The sequence below is a fragment of the Quercus lobata genome, chromosome 7 (assembly GCF_001633185.2).
Source record: "Quercus lobata isolate SW786 chromosome 7, ValleyOak3.0 Primary Assembly, whole genome shotgun sequence".
In the NCBI taxonomy this organism is placed as follows: Eukaryota; Viridiplantae; Streptophyta; class Magnoliopsida; order Fagales; family Fagaceae; genus Quercus; species Quercus lobata.
This window is the reverse complement of record NC_044910.1, coordinates 6,345,202-6,367,105: the sequence shown is the minus strand read 5'-3', so window position 1 is coordinate 6,367,105 and position 21,904 is coordinate 6,345,202. Positions and strand designations below refer to the sequence as shown.

Here is a 21,904-nt window from a genome sequence, read left to right as displayed (position 1 = left end):
AACAGAAGCAATTTTTCCTATATTCTGCAAGTCCTCCCTGTTGAAGAAAGAAAGAAAGAAAGGGGGGAGTTCATCAATATCAAATTATGAAGTTAGAGAAAAATAAATTAAGTTGAAACTTGGAAAATGAAAAGTTATGTTACTTAGTCTGCCAGTTGTTCCACGATCCCACCACAGATACTACATTGCCACCACCATACCATGTGATTTCAACAGAAATCAATCTTCCACCGAAGTAATTCTCATTATGCACCATGCTTCCTGGCAATGGATGCCGCTTTTTAGACTATATAAATTCACAAGGTGTAAATTCACGAGGTGTTGGCATGGGAGTCACAAAAACCTGCAGGTAAAATGTAAAATGTAAAATGAGCTTAAATCCTCATATAAACATTTTGTGCATTGTTTACATTGTTTTTAAAGTAAAACTTCCATTATCATTTTTAATAGTATCTCTAATACATTTACATTTTATTGCAGCTGTGCGGTATAACAATGTCCAAAGGATACAGCTTTCTTGATCAAATATCTGATGCTAAGGAGACATGGAGAATTAGAGTGAGAATATGCAGAATGTGGAAAGCAGTGAATAAGAGAAGTGGAAATAACTTCATCAGTCTTGACATGATCTTTATCGATGAAAAGGTTATCATACTTGACAACAATAAAATGTTTGAATCTTTCAACTATTAGTTGTATTTGTAATATAATATATAAACTAACTTTTGACTTCCATTTCCCTTTTTACAGAAAAGCTTAATGCATGCAATTGTAAGAAAGAATGTGTTTCAGAAATTTAGTACCATCCTACGTGAATGAGGAACCTTTATCACTTCAAACTTTAAAGTAATCGTGACAAATAAAGGTTATAGACTGGTTTCAAATGACCTGAACATCATTTTCCTCTTAACAACTTCGGTTAAGGAGTGCAATGAAGAAAGTGAACTCATACCTATGCATGCCTTTGAATTTGCAACATATGATTGTATCAACAATCGTTTGAATGACAATTCTTACCTAACAGGTAAATTATGTTTTACTTCACCTCTTCCCCATTTTAATTAATCAAAATTCATCCTTCAAACATTATTTTTTACGTGTACAAACTTGCAGATATGATTGGCAAACTTACTGCTGTTGGACCCATTGAACAAGTTCACTTTCACAACGGCTCTACAAATATAAGAAATCTCCAAATTCTACTACCTGAGTAATGAACATTTCATTTTACTCCCATTTACCTCAAAATAATTCTTTTGTTTCTTCATGTGACTCTGTTTGCCATTCTGACAAAATTAAATGATAAAAGAAATATATGAATGTCTCTGAACCCATGCACTTTTATTTCTATTCATCTTCCTTCCAACTGGGTTTGAGCCCACCACCCTATTTATATGAAAAACTATCCTTTTTTAATATTTGAACTATAAATATCTACTTGAAAAGTACTTCTATCTCAGTTTGAACACTAATGACCAGATTGGACTTTTGAACCTAGCTGTGTTGCACATTTATGGTTATAGAGTTCAACTCTATTATAATTAATCAAATATAAATGTTAAGTTTTATTTCAGTAACATTCAATAATTATTATTAATTTTATAGTATGGATGGGAAGCCGGGTTGGTCTAGTCTTGCACACACTATTAAGTTGACTAGGTACCATTTCTAAATGGAGTTTAGAGAGGGTTGCACTGAATATAATTCTATTTAAAAATTGAACATGAGATGCACATTGCACCCATCATAAAAGTTATACTTGAATTTCAAATTGCATATTTTGAAATGTTTCAGACTATTTAATGGAGATGGTTTCAGTAATATTGGACTCAATGCTACAATAGGTATTGGTTATGGCATGTGATTTTGGCAGGCCTGCCATGAAACCATGCTATTAAGTATCAAAACTTTGAAAATTATTTAATAATGTTCCCAATTCCTTTATGTGATCACTTATTCAACACGTTTATCTGTTAAGTATGAGTTTACTATGGTTCTATTATTCAATTAAATTTGTAGGCTTCCTATGTGTTCCCTTTTACTTTACATGGTTGTGTAAATATAGAGGTGAATTGCTTATTCAAGTTTTCCACTCTTTCAATTATTAACACTAGGATTGTTTTTACTACTGTATTTAATCATGAATGGTAGCAAATCTCACATTTTAATGTCTTTTGAATGCTATAATGTACCATTAGGGACAAAGAGCTAAAAATATCATTGTGGGATGAAAGTGCTGAAACAATTACTGAAAATGACTTCAAAGAAGATGAAGGTCCTTATATAATTATTGTTACTTCAACAACTGTAAAAGCATTCCAAGGTACTGAAAGATAGGTAGTATATGTATATATAACACTTTTTATATAATAAAAAAAAAAATGTGTATAACAAATTCTTCAATGTGTTTTATGGTTTTTTTAATAAGGGAAACTGAATCTTAACACCACAAGTGCAACTAAAATTTACGTCAATTTGGACATTGCAGAGGTTTCTGAGCTCATTGACAGGTTCATAAACATTTACTTTACTAATTCTCTATGATGGATTATGAATGGATTTTTTTAATTAAAAATTTTATCTCTTCCTTTCTTCAGATATAAAGTTGCTGAGGATGAATACGATAATGTTGTTCGATCTATTCCAGCACATGACAAAAAACCCAAATTTGAATCAGAATTGATATTGCAAACTACGATGTCATTGGCAGAAATTAAAGCACTGGAATGGGTGGAAGGAGTCAAGGTTTTCTTTATCTTGAACTATTTCAAATCTAAATCTTTATTATTCAAACAAAACTAACTAGAATGACTAATTTTGCAGGAAAGATTTTTTACCTGTCATGCGGATATTGTAAACATAGAAACAAAATTTGGGTGGAATTATATCTCATGTCAACTTTGCAAGCGAAAAGTAAAACAATAAAATAATATGTTTTGGTGCAACAGTTTCAATTCTGAATCTCAGTTCCCTATGCCTAGGTGACTAAATTCTACATTGTTTATACTATATAACTGTTCAAATGACTGCATAGGAAAACAAAATGAAGCACACTTTCTAACTTCTCTCATTACTATATACAGTTACAAACTACAAATCCAAGTGAAGGATCATACTGGGATAGCTTCTTTTGTTCTTTTTGATAAAGATGCAGAAAAAATAATTCAAAAAACTGCTATGGAACTTTCTTCAAAAGTATCTAATCTAAATTCTTAACCACTTCCAATTTTATGCTTAAACATTATGTTTTTATTATACTAACAATTTATGGGCCTTACATCATGTTGTGCAGAATCAAGAGCCAAATAAATTACCTCAAGAAATTCAAAGCTTGCTTGGAAAAATAAATTACCTCAAGAAATTCAAAGCTTGCTTGGAAAATCTTATACATTCCAAATAAAAGTTGATGATTACAATGTCAAAGAGGGATGGGAAGTTTACACTGTCACAAGTGTCTTTAAATTTGAGTCTAACAAACACTCAGGAAATGTTGTTGCTGACAACATTCAGATTAAACCATCAGAAACACTGTTCAGCCATGACCAAACTATTGCAAACAATTCTATTGCTACTTCAGATATTAAATTACTTACAAGCTTGAAGGATGTAACCGATGACAACCTAATAGATGACGTCTTTGGAAATACACAATTGGTAAGAAGACAAAAACTCATTATTAATTGCTTCATCATAACCTTTCTTACTAATAATGTTTTTTTGTTAACCTTATTAGAAATTTAAATATTTATGCACAATGAACAATGAATCTGAAAAATGTATTCTCCCCTTACTGTGCAGAAAGATCTTACAAAAAAAAGAACCTCCAAACAAACTTCAAACAACACAGGCAGCTCCCAGAATAAGAAGAAGTGATTGCATATCACATGTCCTAATAATTTTACTTCTACTATGTAATACATGGAAAAATTAAACTTGCGTATTAAGTTGTGCATTTGTATAAACTGAGTTACTGCAACTTAACAATGGTGGTGGATTTTGTTTTGATTATGATTTGGAAAGACTTGGAATGGTGCACTGGTTGTTTGGCACTGAATGTGTTTGTGTTTGCTATGTATTGGACAGCTTCTTATAAATTGTTTGAACTCCACACAATTTCAGCTGTACCATTTCATGATATATTATGATTGTTTACATTTCAGTTGATTTTATATCACATATACAAGAAACTTTTTACTATAATTAATCTCTACTTTGTTTTAATTGGAATTCTTACAATACAAATATGTAAGTACATATATGTAATTGCAGGGGCATCATTCAATGTCTTCTTCTATTTCTTCAGATATTCAGCTTTTATGTACTGCATATCAATCTCAGTACTTGTCACAATTACCCTTATAAGGGTAGTGTCATCAGTCCCCAAGCTAAAACTAGAGATATGGTCCATATGGAAACGGACAGAATAGTTTGACAAAGCATAATTTCATTCCTATCTAATGTTAGTATAAAAATAGTGAATATAGTCATAAATCAATGAGTTAAGTCCACTTTTGTTCTGTTGGTTTCTAATCGTTACAATGGAAGAACTTATAATTTATTGGAATAATGTGAGGGATATTTAGCAGCTCATAATAAAAGGAAATTATGCAAAAGCTTTATAGAATTATCATGATGCTGTCCAACTACAAATTGATCCATGTTTATGTACAATAACATGGGCCTTATCCACACAGGGAACAGAAAATATGTGTAAGCTTTGGCATACCTCATTATTTTAGGGTGCTGAAATGCCTTCAAAAACCAAACTAATTCCCATTGGTTTTTACATTAGAATGAATTTTTTTTTTTTTTTTTCAATTAAGGAAATCATTCCGGACTACTATTCTTCAAACTTAAAGTAGTTAACAGTACTAAAATCATCCAACATAAAGGGATACACGTGTACCAGATAACTCTACTATTGCCTCTTTTATTTTCCACAAAATGATCAATGATAAAACCTGAATAGCAAAAAGTACTATTTACGTTAACTACTTAGCATGAAACTACCAGTTTGTGAAATTACTATTATGAAAAACTTATACATTGTAATCAAATTCACCAAAGAGAAACAACAATTAAACCCAGAATGTGGGATGATACCTTACCAAAGTATCTCACTGGATTTTCTGAGCAGCTTAAAATTGTCAAGAGAGCATATTCAAAAAGCCCCGATGACTCGCCCTTCACGGCCTAAATTTCAACATTGAATAAGCACTTCTTTTCTTCGGGCAAAAGATTTTTTTTTTTTTTTTTTATATAAATTAAAAAATACAAAAACAAAAATATAAAATTACTCAAAAAAAAAAAATATATATATATATATATATATACCTTTTTAAGTGAATTTCCATACATGTCATGGTAAGCAGAAATAATAGCAGCCAATTGTGCCCTGCTTCGTTCACTGAATATGTGGATAAAGGTCTTCTCATCAGTTCCCAATTTCTTTTCCCCTGCTTTAAAAACAGCCTTTGAATCCTTCACAGCTATCTCTTTGTCAAATTCCAGGCCTTCATAACAGGGTGTGCTTACATATGCTACCAAGAGCTACATCAAATATTTTGCATTAAGATATTGATGACTTCATTTCCTCTCATATCCTAAAAGGGATATTTTAAATTCGAAAATATCAAGCCACCCCTCATATACCAGATATTACATATATAGTTATATACTACTATACTATAAGTTAGTAATGCTGTTATAATTGCGCCTATCACTCCTACAGCATGAACTGCAAAACCCCAAAGCCAAGGAGCATTCAATGAACCGCACATCAAGTGTGCACTTTTGACCCTTTTTGGAAAATCCCAAAGGCCATAAAGTGTGCTTCTATTTCTTTCTTTCATATTTTTCCCATAAACCCTTTCAATTAGTCACTACATTTTCGTATTTTAGTGCTTCATGATCTCTGACTTTTGGTCATATTTTGGTAAAGCCATGTACTTCATTTCGATCATTGCTATTATAGCTGTCCAAATTTTGTAAAACAGAGACAATTTCCTAAAATGTTGCCTTTAAATTGTATATGATTAATTGATTATCATGTTCTCCGTTGATTATTTTTTTTCAAATTTACTATATATAAAATATAAGAAATTGAAATAGCCATTGTTTGATTTAAAATTTGAAGTGACAACCTTTGTGCAATTGCACCACTCCAATGATTTGATCTAATAGCCTACATATTACTATTTTAAATTTTCAAAGTAATTTTGATTGTATATTATAAATATTACTTCGTATAAGAAAAAGCCTTTAAATACTTCAAAAATGCACTTCCAACTAGGCTGTGCTTGCACTTTCTGTGTAGAATCTGAAATGATTGTCATGTAATAATCATTTTGTAATATGTGTTTATAGTCATGGCAAAAGCTATGAGGATACAGGAAATATACAAATGAAAAGCCCTAGCTTTTCAACGCATGATGTCTCATATAGCTTTTCAACATGAGGTTCAATTAAGATTCCATGCTTTACATTTATTTTCGTTTTGGTTAATTCATTGAACTGGTTTGTCTTACATTCTTGGGATCCGAATGGTTGAGCACTTTCTACTACTGTCAATTATTAGGGGACTGAAACAGGAGTTCAATGGACTTAATTAACCACTAACATTAACTGTGAACTATTAATATTAACAGATGGAAACAATTAAATTCATTAAGAACCAATTGCAATACAAAATTCTATATGAATTTAACAACTTCACCATCAAATTCATGTATAATCATCTCAAAATTCTTAAACACATTATTATTATGTATTGTTATTAAATATGATACTATGAACCTTAAAAAAATTATTTGCTTATAAATAGTATATCAAATGTTAACACACTATTTCAAACCAAAAAAAAAAAAATGAATACTTTAAAAAATCTTCCTAATGACATATTTGTTGAAATCTTTTCGAAAGTGGGCAAAGAATCCGCAACACTCCTGGGAAACATTAAGGTATAAAAAACTTTTTTCCCAATTTGTATCTACTTATTTATTTCCCTCTATTTAATTATGTAGTCTATTAACTTAATTTTTCCCTTTTTCTTAATTAGTTGCAAACGCTTCAACAAGTTAACGGAAAACAAGTTAGTTCTCCAACAAATTAAACTAACACATTATTTCAACCACCCAGCTCTACTACATGACAAAGAAAAAATCCTAATTTTTTCATGTTACGAAGCTGAAAATCCTGATGCGCTACTGATAGTGGGAAGCTACAAATACTTTTGAATGAACAAGTCGATGAAGGAAAAAAGTTAATTGAAAAAACTCTTCCATTTCCCAATTTTATTGCAGCTTATATTCATGGAATCATGCTACTTTGGGAGTCAAATACTGAAGGCGTTGATAACCTTTTGGAAATTTTAAATGATGAACATGGGAAGCACTAGCTTCTAAAATGCCGTAAAATGCTTCGACTACTTGCTGCGGGAACCACCCTGTATAAAATTCCAAACTTTCAAGCATGCCACAAAATTGGAATGGGACATTGGAACCGAGATGAACCTTATCCTTACGGTTACGAAGAATTTGTGGTTACATGCAAAAGATGCTCAGTCGACCTTGAAATGTTTAAGTTGGTGCATAGGCTTCTTTAATTCTCTTTTATTTTATTTTTTCCCTCTCATTGTAGCATCACTTAAATTATAAGATGCAATATTCTGTTTTTTTTTTATTAATTGTATGTTAAGCTTGGAAAAAGTTTTAAAATTATGATTTCCTTAACGGTTTGTAAAAAGGAATGCTTATCGATTGTGGAAAATTCAAAGTGTGATGAACCTTATCCTTCTGATTATCAAAAATTTGTCGTTACATCTCATTGAAACTTCATCTCTCTGCCTATAATTCTCCCATCCCCACTCCCTCTGATGTAAACATTGGTCTGTAAAGTATAAGGCTTCCCAAATGTTGTCCCAAGGAATTCAGTGTCTACTTCATCATGGAAACCTGGATGAGCTTCATTGTTGGAGATCTGCCATTGCCCAATTTAGTATACAATTACACTAATCAAATTATAATTAAAAAATCTAGTTCCTTTAAAAAATTATTATACTTGTCAATACACATAAATTTTAATTACTTTTAAAAAATTGAGTCTTTCTTAAGAATAGTAAAATTAATACCACTTATTATTTGGTCCAAATTCTGACACAGAAAGCTGTAATGACTCCTGCAGTGTAACCAAGTTGAAACTTAATGGAGCCACCAAAGTAGCCAGATCGAAATGGACGTACAAACTTGAACCCACTTCATGTTATGAAAAACCAAGCAATAAAATGGAGAATAGTTAATAAAAAATCAGGATGTGTACAAAGAAATTTAAGAGCTATATATTAAGTATACATAATGAGACTGAGTAAGACCTGAGGTACGATCAACCCAGATGGTTAATGCATTTTGGCCAAAGTTTTGATGCGAAGGACCCCAGAGGTTTTTATATCCTTTGTAAAACCTCATGGAGTTGAACCTACAGCTTCGCCAGTAGCCAGGTGAAGGTGGCCACTGAGCATTGCTTGAAGGGACAAAAAAGATCAAAAGTAGGAAAAAAAAGAAAGCCATGAAGAGGGGAAGAAAGATGAATGAAAGGAAGCTATAATGTGGAGAAAGTAGGATGATTGTGATTGTGCATGAAAGGTGAGAAAATGAGACAGAGAACTTCCAGAATTGAGACAAGGTGTACATGAAAGAAGAGTATGGCATTACTGTTCGATATAAATAACAGGATTAGTGGGTCCCTCTAAGAGAGGTACAAGCAAATGACTCATGAGGAAATTGATTATTATTAGGACTCAAAACCAATCAAATTGCTCACAATTAAAAGAAACCCTGAAGAGCTCTAGAGCTCTGCACAATAATAGACTTGGTCACAATAAGTACAGTAATACTAATAAGTAGTAAATGTATGAACCATTTCTCAAAGAGTCCAAATCTTCTATCCCACTCTTCCTGCTCCACTATATACTCCACAAATAAAAACATGCCACTTGTCTATCTAATTTATTAAATGCTAAATTTATGCCTTATATTATTTCAATTTCCTAAAATAAATAAATAAATAACTCATCATATTTAGGTAATTGAAATAATAGAATGCATAAATTTAGCATTTAATAAATTAGATGGACATGTGGCTTATTTTTATTTGTAGAGTATATAGTGGAGCAGGAAGAATGAGACAGAAGATTTAGACTCTTTCTGAGTCCAAATCTTCTATCCCACTCTTCCTGCTCCACTATATACTCCACAAATAAAAACATGCCACTTGTCTATCTAATTTATTAAATGCTAAATTTATGCCTTATATTATTTCAATTTCCTAAAATAAATAAATAAATAACTCATCATATTTAGGTAATTGAAATAATAGAATGCATAAATTTTTTTGTTCTTTTCTTTCTAAAACTACTTTCTTTCATGCTCTTAATGAAAAGAACAACCTGTTATCTTTGTTTGCATGGTTGGAAACCTACGAAAAGAAGTTGCAATGAAATGCATAAGTACTGGTAGTAGATTTTGAGAGTTTCTCAATGAAACGCAGAAGTACTGGTAGTACATTTTCAGAGTACTGGTAGTAGAGAGACTTGAGATTGGGAGTAGAGAGAACGGAGACTTCTAAGATTGAGAGTGAGATTTTGATTTAATATTGAGAAGTGAAAACAGATCTGAGATGGGATTGAACTCCTTGAAGACTTAGGTTTGCGTGTGGATTCGGTGGAACAGTGTTTGAGATGGGATTTCCCTTTCGATCTTGGCCGTTCTGAGCTTCTGTCTTCTGGTGATTTGATCTTTGCTTTTGCTGATTTGATTTTTGCTTTTGCAAACTCAGTTTCACGTGCTCACCTCAAGAATCGAGAGATATATATCTTTTTTTTTCCCTTTACTCTTAAACTTTCGGTCGGATCAGGTTATACGGATTTTCAAACCCTTAACCCACTATCCAAACAGAATATTCAGGTTTACTAAGAAAACAAACCAAATCCAACTGATCAGAGGCTTCGGGTCAACCCACTGGTCTAAGGGTCTGTCGGATTCGGCCTTAAAACAAGCCCACCTCCCCATCGAAGCAAATTAAATTAATAAGATAAATTAAAGTCACAATATTGTTAACAACATACTTCATAATTACCTTATTCATATGATAAGTTATTAACGGTAGTCAAGGAAGTAATGTTACTGTCCTAACGATGACTCCAAAAATCAATAACAATTTACTAACTCAATAATTATAAAAAATATTTATAGTGTAACATTGCTCTAATTTAATAAGAAAATTTTAATGATTCTTTTCTTTTTCGTGTCATAAAAGAAGAAAAATTATTGAATACATTGGAAGTATCATAAAAACGTATTGCTAAGTTTTGTGAATGAAATTTTCTGGTTAATAATATGAATTTAAACTTAACTGAGCATTTTAAACATAAATAGACTCATGATTTATAATATACCGCACGGGTTACATACTAGTAATAATAATAAAAGCATTGGAAGTTTCTTGTAATTTTTCCAACAGGAGCTTTGAAATTTAGTGCTCTTTTATCAGTTCCAAATTATAACAGTCCCCTACTCAGTCTTCTCTCCATCTCTCGTCAACTTCAAATTTCAGATTCAATCCCATCTCTTTCTAATTCGACGCATATTCAAAACTACGCAATTCAGGTTGGGAATCAAGTATTTTCTTCTTCCTTTAACGTATTTTCTTTTGAATCTTTCTTCAGTTCTAAACTAATTCTAATTGATTAATAATTTTTGTTTTTGGTTTTTTTAAATTTTGCATGCAGATCCATTGTTAGGCACAACAAGTTCTTCTTCTTCTTTTCTCTCCCCTATTATCAATAATTCTCATTCTCTTACAATTTCTATGTTGTTTAGAAATCTATAACTCTCTTTTATTTTATTTTATTTCTTATCACTTAAGCAATTTGATGTTCGTGAAATCCATAGTAGAAGTCTTTATCAAATCTCCCATCCAAACTATTATAGGTATGTGTTTCTCTTCTTTGTGGTTTTTGTGTGTGTGTCTGTGTGTGTGTGTGTGTGTGTGTTTTTTTTTTTTTTTTTTTTTTTTTTTTTAATTTAAGGTTTTGTTTATGAGTCATAAATGCAATTTTAAATCCATTAAATTTATTATATAAATCTTTATAAATATACTAGCCTCTGAGCACGCGCCAGAGGCTTTTTTATTTTTTAGATAAGGGTTAATTTAAAGCATTTATTATAATTTGGGATTACTACATTTTTCAATCACAAAAAAAACCTAGGGGTGTGATGAGTATCATGTGTGGAGAAATAATTTTTCATTACAGCTCTAGATTTTTTTTTATTGGAAAATGTAGTAATCCCAAATTATAATAAATGCTCTAAATTAACCCTTACTCAAAAAATAGAAGAATCTCTAAGCACGTGCGTGAGTGCATGCTCAAAGGCTAGTCCAGTATAACAGTTATATACAACACTCGGTTGATATAAAAGAAAATTTAAATAGTATTAATTTCTTACAACACCAAGAATACTTATTGAGAAGTCCACATATTATCTAAGATTAATATCAAGCGATGTAATTTTTTATTTGGTGCATCTATTATTTTTTTTAACCCAATCCCAAAAGTTATGGATTTGTTCAAAAGCATATTGTTTTTTTGAACCCAAGCCCAAATGTTTTTCTTCAGTTCAGTTATCTTTATCACAATAAATTTAAAGATACACACATAAACTTCATTTGAAGTACGCATAAACCGCAAATTAAAATTAATGAAATTTTCAACATTAAAAAGAAAAAAAGAAAAGCACTACACTTCTGGAGCATCTACACATAAGTATTAGACATGAAAAACATTGCACAGGTTGTAGTAGCCTTCAACCACTACAACTTAGTATTTTCTACAAAATTAAGATAGTTTTACAAATACCACAGCCAAGATCCATAGGATCATAGTAAAAAATACCAAATACGGAGTACATGCTAATATATCACTTTAGCTCAAAGTCATGGATCCTTAAACTCTCTAAGGCACTCTTCCTCTTCATTAGGGTTGTCTCAAATTCTGAATGCTTGAAATCCAAAACTTAGCTACATCATTCCATTAAATTGACTACTTGTATATTTTCACTAAAGAATACCAAATTGCAAACTCAATATCACATACAACATCAATTAAAAAATATACTAAGCAAAAAAAACCTAACAAAATGACAATTCTTCATATTCACTTACCTCAAGGCTGTAAAATATATATCCGGTGGGATCTTCAGCTTTTCTCATAAAAAAGAATGCATTTGAAGATGGTAGAAAAGATTGGAGGTTCTTATGTAATTCTTCTTCTTCTTCTTCTTTAATCCCTCTGAAGTCATAATCTTAGTCAACCAATGCACCCCTTGGGCAAGTCCTTCAAATAAGAATATATATCATAAAGTTTATAAATGTGTATAAAACCAAAGTAACGGTAAGTGTTCACATTGAGCCAAATTAACACCAATCGGATTTTTCGATCTACAAACTAAAACTTGTATATAGAAAAATCACCAAAACTCTCTATCTCAAATTCATTTTCTCTTGAACACAAACTTTTTGATTTTGTAATATGTAATACATGACACACATATGACATAACATAAAATAAAATATATATATATATATATATATTTATATATATATACTTGAATTCCAATAGCAAAAAAATGAAGGTTTGAAAACACACACACACACTCACAAAATCTGTAACCTCTAAACACCCACCCCACCAATTAAACCCCTTGGCTGGAACTCAAATTCTGTTCCCATATTTGTGCAATGATGAAATCCTAAAGCAGCCTCCATTACGGGCTTATGACCATATCAAATTAGCCACTATGAACACTAACCAAGAATCCTCCATAGCCCACAAACCACGGTCAACCTCTCTATTCAATTAACTGTTTGAAACTATTTTTTTTTTTTTTTTTTTGAGAATGAATTGAATGTTTGAAACTTGAAAGGGTGGAGAGCTATATATTTTGATAATGGTTTAAGTTGGGATAGATTTTTAACTTCTTTCAGTTTTTTTAGTAAGTAGATTCGATATTCTTGTTAAAGATCTAAACGTGGTATTTAAAATTTGAGAGATGTTACATCCACAACATTTTTACAACATTTTCACAACAAATCATAGGTGGTTAGTTGTTATTGGTTCAAATTTGAACCTAACACTAAGATTACTTTTTTACACCAACAATAACAACCAATAATAATCTTCCACTTAGGATTTGTTGTAAAAATGTTGTGAAAATATTGTGGACATATTATTTCTCTTGAAATTTTATGATGTTTTTAACTTCAGTTTTTTTAGTCGTAGTTATCTAAAAGTTTTGTTAAATATTTGAAAGTAGGGTTTTTTTTTGGATAAATTTGAATGTGGGTCTTTTTTTTTTAGGGAATTTTTTTTTTTTTTGAGAATTTTTCAGGGAAAAGTTGAACATGGGTTTTTTTTTGGATAGAAGTTGAACGTGGGTTTGAAATTTCAATGTGGTATTTGAAAATTTTTGGATTTCTTTTGGATATGATTGATTTCTACTTTTTAGTATTTTTTTCTGAAAAAAAAAAAAGATTTAGGGAAAAAAAAAGAAAAACCAAACGTGAGATGAGATTGAGGGAAAAAAAAAAAAAAAAAACTAAAGAAAGAAAAGTGAAAACGTGGAGTAATGCTTGGAGTTTTTTTTGTTGAGAAAAGAGTAATGCTTGGAGTTAAACGTGGGAGTTAAATATTGCCTATTAGTAGGCAATGTTATAGGTGAGAGTTAAAGATGTATTTTTATTATGTTATATTGGGAGTTATAGTTACATTTTTACCGAATTGTTCTTTAGTTTTGTCTCTATTTAAACATAGGGGTGTAGGGACTTTTTTGAACTAAAAAATGAGGAATCCAAATAGAGAAATCTTTATTATGTTATAGTGGGAGTTATAGTTACATTTTTACCAAATTGTCATTTAGTTTTGTCTCTACTTAAATATAGGGGTGTATAGACTATTTTGAACTAAAAAATGAGAAATCCAAATAGGGGAAGCCTCTTAAATAATAGTATTATGTTATAGTGGGAGTTATAGTCACATTTTTACCGAATTATTCTTTAGTTTTGTCTCTACTTAAACATAGGAGTGTAGGGGCTTTTTTGACCTAAAAAATGAGGAATCTAAATAGGGAAAGCCCCTTAAATAATAGTATAGTTTTTACCAAATTGTCCTTTAGTTTTGTCTCTACTTAAACATAGGGGTGTAGGAGCTTTTTTGAACTAAAAAGAATAAGGAATCCAAACAGAGAAAGCCTCTTAAATAATAGTATAGATACTCTTTACCTATTTATTATTTAAGAATTATCAAATTTTGTATTCACTCCTACAACAAAGGTTTAATTTGTATTTGTGTAATGTTTGAATGTGCGTTATTAGATTAAATTGATTTTCTTGAGTAGTAAAATTTTTATGATACTATTTCTCATTTTTAATTTTGTTGTTAATGATATTATATATGTGCGAAAGAAATTGTTCAACATTATGAGCATGTAAATTAAAAAAAAAAAAATTCTCCGCAATTAGTCCTTATTTTTGGTTTTTACTAATAGTAATATCCATACCTATATTTATCACTCACAACACATTTGAATAGTATCCATGATTTTGTTTTTTTTTTTTTAACATAGCATGTTATGAATATCAACAACATATTTCTTCACAAGATTGCTATTAGCAAGTAATATTAAATCTACATCATGAAAAGGAATTCACATCTCAATATGATCATGCAACTTTGCTTGAACTAATAATTTTTTCTAACAAATTGCCTATATCATTTTTATTCATTAGGACTCCTTTAATATTAAATTTTCATGACTCTCCACTCATTCGTAAGGAGATCCTATTTAGATAAAAGAGGCCATTAGTGTATCAAAACATAAATCTAAATAAAGGTTTAAAAAACAAAATACCATGTAGTCTATACTCTTCAAGTGCATAACACATTTTAGATCTAACTACAAATATTCTAGCAAATGAAAAATCTCTGGTTAAGTTTCCTTAGATTTTTAATTATTAAATTTAGGAATTTCTTTTTATATAAATATGTTGTGTGATTGCTTGAATCCAAAGAACAATACTTTATATATAATTTAGATTACTTAATATACAATTTAGATGAGACTCAAGTGAGTATTAATTTATTATTTTTCAATAAAATTAGTTTAAAAGTTTATAGCCAAAACCATGCAATGCATAAGAATAAATCCAGTTAAAAATGAAATTTCAAAACTAAATCTCATATTTGCATGATTTTTCTTATTTTACTTTAACAATTAATTTTTTAATAAATATGTAAATAAACTCTTTACTTGGGTTAAAAAGCAGTGTAAAATGATCTTTGTAGTTGGTGAAAAAATAAAGCAATATAAACAGGACTTCACTGGTCAATGGAAAGTTTTAGGACTTCCTTGTGTTCCTCGTTGCAATGCTTGAATTTTTAATAAAAAGAAAAAGGGTAAATTTCACTAACTACCCCTGAGGTTTGGGCAAATACCAAAGAGGTCCAGAAGTTTTCAAAACCAACCCTTTCAATCCTTTATGTCCAAACGGACCTTTAACCTCTCCTCTCATCCCTTTCTCTATCTATCTCTCCTCTTTCTTGAGTGATAAAAATAGAAACTCCCCTGTAATTTTCTCAGTAAACAAACAGGGAAAGAAAATGCTTGAATGAATCCAACAATCAAAACAGAAAACACACAACAAAAATCACAAATCCATCAAGAATTGTGACCAAAAAAAAAAATCAGCCTCTCAACTCAAAATCCTAATCCCAAAACCAAACCCAATAAATCAAAACCTCTCTTTAACCAAAAACCCAAAACATCTTCTCAAATTCACAAACACTGCTCACTCCATCACCAAAACCCCTTTACCAATGGCTCTCAAGCTCAGCATCTTCATCAACAAAGAGAAAATCTTTGCTCAAACCACAACAAACCCACAAAACCTTTGCTCAAACCAAAGCAAACCCACCTTGCCGATCCAAACCAAAATACACAAACCTCCACTGCCGACCCACCGCCGATCCAAACCAAAATCCATACCTCTGCTGCTAACCCACAAATAACCCAAACCAAAATCCACAAACAACCTCCATCACTGACCCACAAATAACCCAAACCAAAATCCAAAAACAACCTTCACCGCTTCCACACCAAAACCTATGAACCACTGCTAACCCACAGCACGACACCACCGAAAGACCACGAGAACCATTACCAATCCACGCCGAAACTCGCAAACACTGTTTACCCATAGCTCGACGTTGCCAAAGACCACGAGAACCAACACCGATCCACACCGAAACCCATGAACGCTGTTGACCCACACCACAGCGCCATCGCAAAGACCACGAGAGAGAAGAAAGGGACAAGAGAGTCAAAGAAAGGTATGAGAGTGGAAGAAGGTTAAGGCAGTTAGAAAGATTGGGAAGAAAGGTTTAAGAGTGGAAGAGGGACGAAGGATTCAGAGAGGGTGAGAAGAAAAAGGGATGAGAGAAGAAAGGTTTGAGTGAGTGTAAAAGTTAAATAATGGCGTTAGGTCCGTTTGGACTTAAGGACTGAAAGGGTTAGTTTTGAAAACTTCTGGACCTCTTTGGTATTTCCCCAAACCTCAGAGGTAGTTAGTGAAATTTACCCAAAAAAAAAACCCATCCAATGGGTGAAAAAGTAATATGAAAAGAAATTTATAGTAGGTGATAAAAATAAATAATAAAAACAGAACTTTCATTGCCCACGCACAACTTTTAACGTTACTTTTGAAAATGCGGCCAAAAAATTTAAAAAAGAATAAGAAAAAAAGGGCGAGTTTCGCTCCTCACTAGGAAGTTTGGAGTGTAAGCACTCAGAAACAAATAAAATAATAATAATAACAACAAAAAAGCACTGGAAGTTTCTTGTAATTTTCTCAAAAGGAGCTCTGAAATTTGAGTACTCTCTTACTAGTTCCAAATTTCAAAAGTCCACTTCTTAGTCGTCTCTCTGTCTCTCATCAGTTTCAAATTTCAGATTCAATTCCATCTCTTTCCAATTCGACGCATATTCAAAACTACGCCAATTCAAGTATTTTCTTCTTCCTTTAATTTATTTTCTTTTTAATCTTTCTTCAGTTCTAAACTAATTCTAATTGATTAATTTTTGTTTTTGATTTTTTTAAAATTTGCATGCAGATCCATTGTTTCTAATGGCTTTAATTGACATGGAAACTGCTTTGTTATCTTTCCCAAGTTCTTCTTCTTATTCTTCATCTTCTACTGGCAGATGGAAGTATGATGTCTTCATCAGTTTCAGAGGCGAGGACAACCGCAACACATTTGCAGACCTTCTATATGATGCCTTCAAAAGGGAAGGCATTATCGCCTTTAAGGACAATGAGAAACTTGAGAAAGGAAAAACTATTTCGCCAGAGCTTTCAAATGCAATAGAAAAATCGAGATATGCTGTTGTCATCTTCTCAAAAAACTATGCATCTTTGACTTGGTGCTTAAATGAACTTGTAAAGATTGTTCAGTGCGAGAAAGAGAAAGTTTGGCCTGTTTTTTATGATGTGGAGTCATCCGATGTACGGAAACAAAAAGGAACCTTCGAACATGACTTTATCAAACATGAACAAAATTTCAACGAGGACTGGGTGAAAATGTGGAGAGTTGCTTTGAGTCAAGTTGGCGAAATCGTTGGATGGCCTGTAATAAATAGGTAATTTTTATTTGCTGCATTTTTTTCTTTTTAATATTCAGATGACCCACTTCATATATGTAGCGTCATTTTGAATCTTAAGCAGATCGGCATTCATGTTTGTATTTCTATAAGTTTTATCTTGAGTCAATTAGTTTACACGGTTTTGTTTCAATAAACGGAATTGAAAACCAAATATGTACCATGTTCTCTCTTCATTGCAGGCCCTGGTCACAGGTTATCAGAAGCATTGTTAGAGTAATATCGCATAAATTGAATGATGATACATTCTCAGATATTGATGAGGGTCTAATAGGATTAGATTCTCGAGTGCTGGAGTTGGAGTCATGTTTAAATGTAGGGTCAAACGATGTTCGCTTTATAGGGATTTGGGCGATGGGGGGAATGGGTAAGACAACTCTTGCTTCGGTTGTTTATCATATGGTTTCTAAAGAATTTGAAGCTTGTAGTTTTATTGCAGATGTTAGGGAACTTTCTGAAAAACATGGTTTAGTTTTCCTACAACAGAAACTTGTTTCTGACATTTTGAAGGAAACAGATTTGAAAGTAAAAGATACTTTAGATGGAATTTGTGTGATCAAAAATAGATTTCGTCATAAAAAGATTCTACTTGTTCTTGATGACGTACATGAATCAGACCAGTTAGATATGTTAGCTAGGAAGCACGATTGGTTTGGTCCTGGCAGTAGAATTATCATAACAACAAGAGATGAGCATGTGTTGAAGGAACACGAAGTAAATCAAATATATGAAGTTAAAGGATTGAATGGTGAACATGCACTTCATCTTTTTTGTTTGAAAGCTTTTAAAAGTAAGCATGTCCCAGACGATTATTTAAAACTATCCAAAGATTTTTTAAATTATGCTGGTGGTCTTCCTTTAGCTCTTAAGGTTTTTGGTTCCTTTTTGTATGGAAAAAGTATTGTTGACTGGAAAAATGCGATAGAGAGGTTGAAAGAATTTCCAAATGAAAAAATTAGCGAAGTACTTCAAATAAGTTTTGATGGACTCCATGATTTAGAGAAGGAAACATTCTTATATATTGCATGCATCTTTAACCATGAGAAAAAAGATGATGTGGTACAAATACTTAATGTTCTTGGCCTTCACGCTGGTATTGGATTGAACGAACTCATTGATAAATCTCTCTTGAAAATTATGGATGAGGATATAGTGTGGATGCATGATTTACTTGTAAAAATGGGTAGACACATAGTTTTTCGTGAGTACCCTAATGATCCTGGGAGGCATAGTAGACTATGGCATTACGAGGACATTGACAAGGTGTTGAAAAGAAATAAGGTAAGAGGTTTTTTTAAGAGAATTTGAGCTCATTGCCTATCTTCTTGTCCAACAAATTTGAAATTTGAATTGTTATGCTAATAATATATTTTGCAATTCACCAATTCCTTCTCAATTATCAGGGAACAGGTGCAATTCAAGCCATCGATATTTCAGGTATTCATCAAGCTGCAAAAGAGGCACGTTGGAACCTTGATGCCTTTTCGAAGATGGACAATCTTAGATTTCTTAGGATTCGTAATGTTTGCCTTCAACATGGCCCAAAACGTCTTCCTAATGATTTAAGAATTCTTGATTGGAGTAATTATCCTTCAAAATCTTTGCCATCAAGTTTCCAAGCGGATGAGCTTGTGCAACTTTGTTTGCAACATAGCAAAATTGAACAACTTTCGATACGAATAAAGGTAAATGTGTTAATCATACAACTCTCCTTTTAAAGTTCAATGTAGAGGTTTAGAAGATAATTATTTGAGCTTTTTTTTTTTTTTTTTTGGTGTGTTCTTCTAATAGAGTTTTGACAAGTTGAAGATCATCGATTTGGCCAACTCATTGAACCTGACTAAAACTCCAAACTTTACTAGAGTCCCAAATCTTGAAAAATTAGTTCTTGAAAGATGTAAGAATTTAGAGAAGCTTGACCCATCCATCGGAGTCCTTAAAAAGCTTATTCTTCTAAATCTACGACAATGCGAAAAACTACATTATCTTCCAGACGAGTTTGAAATGGAGTCTCTTGTGATTCTTGATCTTTCTGGATGCTTAAATGTAAAAAAAATTCCAAAATTTGTGGGGAACATGAAATACTTACAGCATCTTTCTCTAAATTGCACTGCTATTAGAGAACTACCTTCATCAGTTGAACACTTGGTTGGCCTTACTTCATTGACTCTAAAAGCTTGCAAAAATCTTGAGCGTCTTCCTATCACCATTTGTAGTTTGAAGTTGCTTATAGAACTTGATCTTTCTGGATGCTCAAAATTTGATAACTTGCCAGAGGACTTAGGGAATGCCAAAAGTCTAAAGGTGCTTAATTTGAATGGAACAGCTATAAAAGAATTGCCTTCATCAATTGGACGTTTGATTGGCCTTATTTCATTGAGGCTAATAGATTGCAAGAATCTCGTGTGTCTTCCTAACTCCATTTGTAGTTTGAAGTTGCTTGAATGTCTTGATCTTTTTGGATGCTCAAAAGTTGAGAACTTGCCAAAGAACTTGGGGAATGTCGAAGGTTTGAAGGTGCTTAATTTGAGTGAAACATGTATAAAAGAGTTGCCTTCATCAATTGAACACTTGACTAGCCTTACATCATTGACTCTAAGGGATTGTAAAAATCTTGTGTGTCTTCCTAACACTATTTGTAGTTTGAAGTTGCTTGAATGTCTTGATCTTTTTGGATGCTCAAAAGTTGAGAACTTGCCAAAGAACTTGGGGAATGTCGAAGGTTTGAAGGTGCTTAATTTGATTGGAACAGCTATAAAAGAGGTGCCTTCCTCCATTGCTCTCCTAAAAAATCTAAAAAAATTAAATATCCATAGATTTAATGAGACATCAACCTCATTTTATTCCCTTCCTAACATCATCGGCAGGTTATCCTCTTTGACATACGTGGATCTAAGTGGAAGTAATTTTCTTTCCCTTCCTGACATCATCGGTAGGTTATCCTCTTTGACATACTTGGATCAAAGTGGAAGTAATTTGGATTCCCTTCATGACAACATCGGTGCATGGGTTTCCCAAACATGGCGTTCTATTTGTCTGAGCAACAGTAGAAGGCCTCAGCTTCCTTCGCTGACGCTGACGCTTTCTGAAACACTTTCCACAGACATGCGAGATCACTTCAATCTCCTCAACAACGATCGTTATCAATTACGATTATTTGACCGTGGAAAACACTGTTGGGGATCTCCACTTGGTTTGGTTGTAACCTTGAGTCTTGATTATGAAACCCACCTTCTGCACGTTATTGAAGGAGTACAAATGACATCGGAGAATTAGTTTGGGATTTTTCGTTATGGAGATCGTAATCCTCTGGAGTTGAGGCACGGGACTACATCTTTTTCGGTTTACAAGTTCAACTTTAGAGTATCGGCTTGGAAGGAAGTGATAGACTTGGAAGATCTTGCTGTTTTTGTTGGTGATGGCAACTCCTGGTGCATTCCTACAAGCACTATCCTTTGCAGAAGTAATTGCATCTACTTCACAGATGACAATTGGGAGTGGCAAGGGTACACAGGAGTGGCATATGGAGGCCATTATGAGGATTACTTTAACATGGCACAGAGGGTTGTCCAACGCCTTCCATACGGTAAGAACAACCCTCTTTTTTATTCTCGACCAATTTGGGTTACACCTACCATGCTTTAGATGAGCTTTATGTCCGTTAGTTTATTAGCTTATCTACTTATGTACAACTTTTCAAGCCTTCTTTTCTTCTAGGTACCATTGTACTTTGATTTCTCTAATACCATTGGCTTAATTGAAGTCCCTGACTTCTATGGTGGCCAAATACAATTGGGCATTCTGGTTTGTAAGCAAAGACAGTCTTAAACTAATTTCTAGAATGTTAATGGTTGTGATGCTGTGAATTTAAGCAACTGTGACCCTATTTATCTTATGTTCTGGATTTGAAACAAAATCTGAAAATGCAGTTTAGATGATGTTGATCAGTAAATTATTCAAAGAGAACCATTAAAGAGTAGCAAATTAGTGTAGCTTGCTAATTGCCAACAAGCTGTTGGATTGATTTGCTTTCTTGCTTGAACATGAAACTCTGGACTAAAGCAGATGTAATTTTTTCTTCTTGTTAACAAAAACCAACCATCCTTCTAACATCTTCTCTAATGGCTTGAAAATGCCTT

General features: G+C 32.3%; 3 protein-coding genes and 1 pseudogene across 6 annotated transcripts; 2 read left to right on the top strand and 2 right to left on the bottom strand.

Moving 5' to 3' along the window:
- The first annotated feature begins 488 nt into the window (after positions 1 to 488).
- LOC115952932 lies at positions 489 to 4,169 on the top strand. Of its 4 annotated transcripts, XM_031070304.1 has the most exons (10): positions 489 to 645; positions 751 to 1,024; positions 1,114 to 1,210; positions 2,199 to 2,323; positions 2,429 to 2,510; positions 2,598 to 2,745; positions 2,824 to 2,981; positions 3,084 to 3,195; positions 3,293 to 3,654; positions 3,799 to 4,169. In XM_031070304.1, exons 2-7 carry the CDS (start codon positions 955 to 957, stop codon positions 2,923 to 2,925), a joined length of 624 nt encoding a protein of 207 aa, XP_030926164.1. In that variant the 5' UTR covers positions 489 to 645; positions 751 to 954; the 3' UTR covers positions 2,926 to 2,981; positions 3,084 to 3,195; positions 3,293 to 3,654; positions 3,799 to 4,169. The 4 variants fall into 4 exon arrangements, 3 of the variants coding, with proteins under 3 accessions (XP_030926164.1, XP_030926165.1, XP_030926163.1); XM_031070305.1 differs by lacking the exon at positions 3,084 to 3,195; XR_004083597.1 differs by lacking the exons at positions 2,199 to 2,323; positions 2,429 to 2,510.
- A 38-nt stretch (positions 4,170 to 4,207) lies between these two features.
- On the bottom strand, positions 4,208 to 6,335 carry LOC115951466 (annotated as a pseudogene).
- Positions 6,336 to 7,821: 1,486 nt separating this feature from the next.
- LOC115952933 (probable xyloglucan endotransglucosylase/hydrolase protein 32) lies at positions 7,822 to 8,824 on the bottom strand. Its single transcript, XM_031070306.1, has 3 exons — positions 8,359 to 8,824; positions 8,156 to 8,252; positions 7,822 to 7,977 (listed from the first exon to the last, which is right to left on the bottom strand). Exons 1-3 carry the CDS (start codon positions 8,703 to 8,705, stop codon positions 7,822 to 7,824), a joined length of 600 nt encoding a protein of 199 aa, XP_030926166.1. The 5' UTR covers positions 8,706 to 8,824.
- Positions 8,825 to 17,040: 8,216 nt separating this feature from the next.
- Positions 17,041 to 21,041, top strand: LOC115951465 (protein SUPPRESSOR OF npr1-1, CONSTITUTIVE 1-like). Its single transcript, XM_031068667.1, has 5 exons — positions 17,041 to 17,111; positions 17,219 to 17,744; positions 17,948 to 19,046; positions 19,169 to 19,450; positions 19,557 to 21,041. Exons 2-5 carry the CDS (start codon positions 17,233 to 17,235, stop codon positions 21,039 to 21,041), a joined length of 3,378 nt encoding a protein of 1,125 aa, XP_030924527.1. The 5' UTR covers positions 17,041 to 17,111; positions 17,219 to 17,232.
- Positions 21,042 to 21,904: the final 863 nt, after the last annotated feature.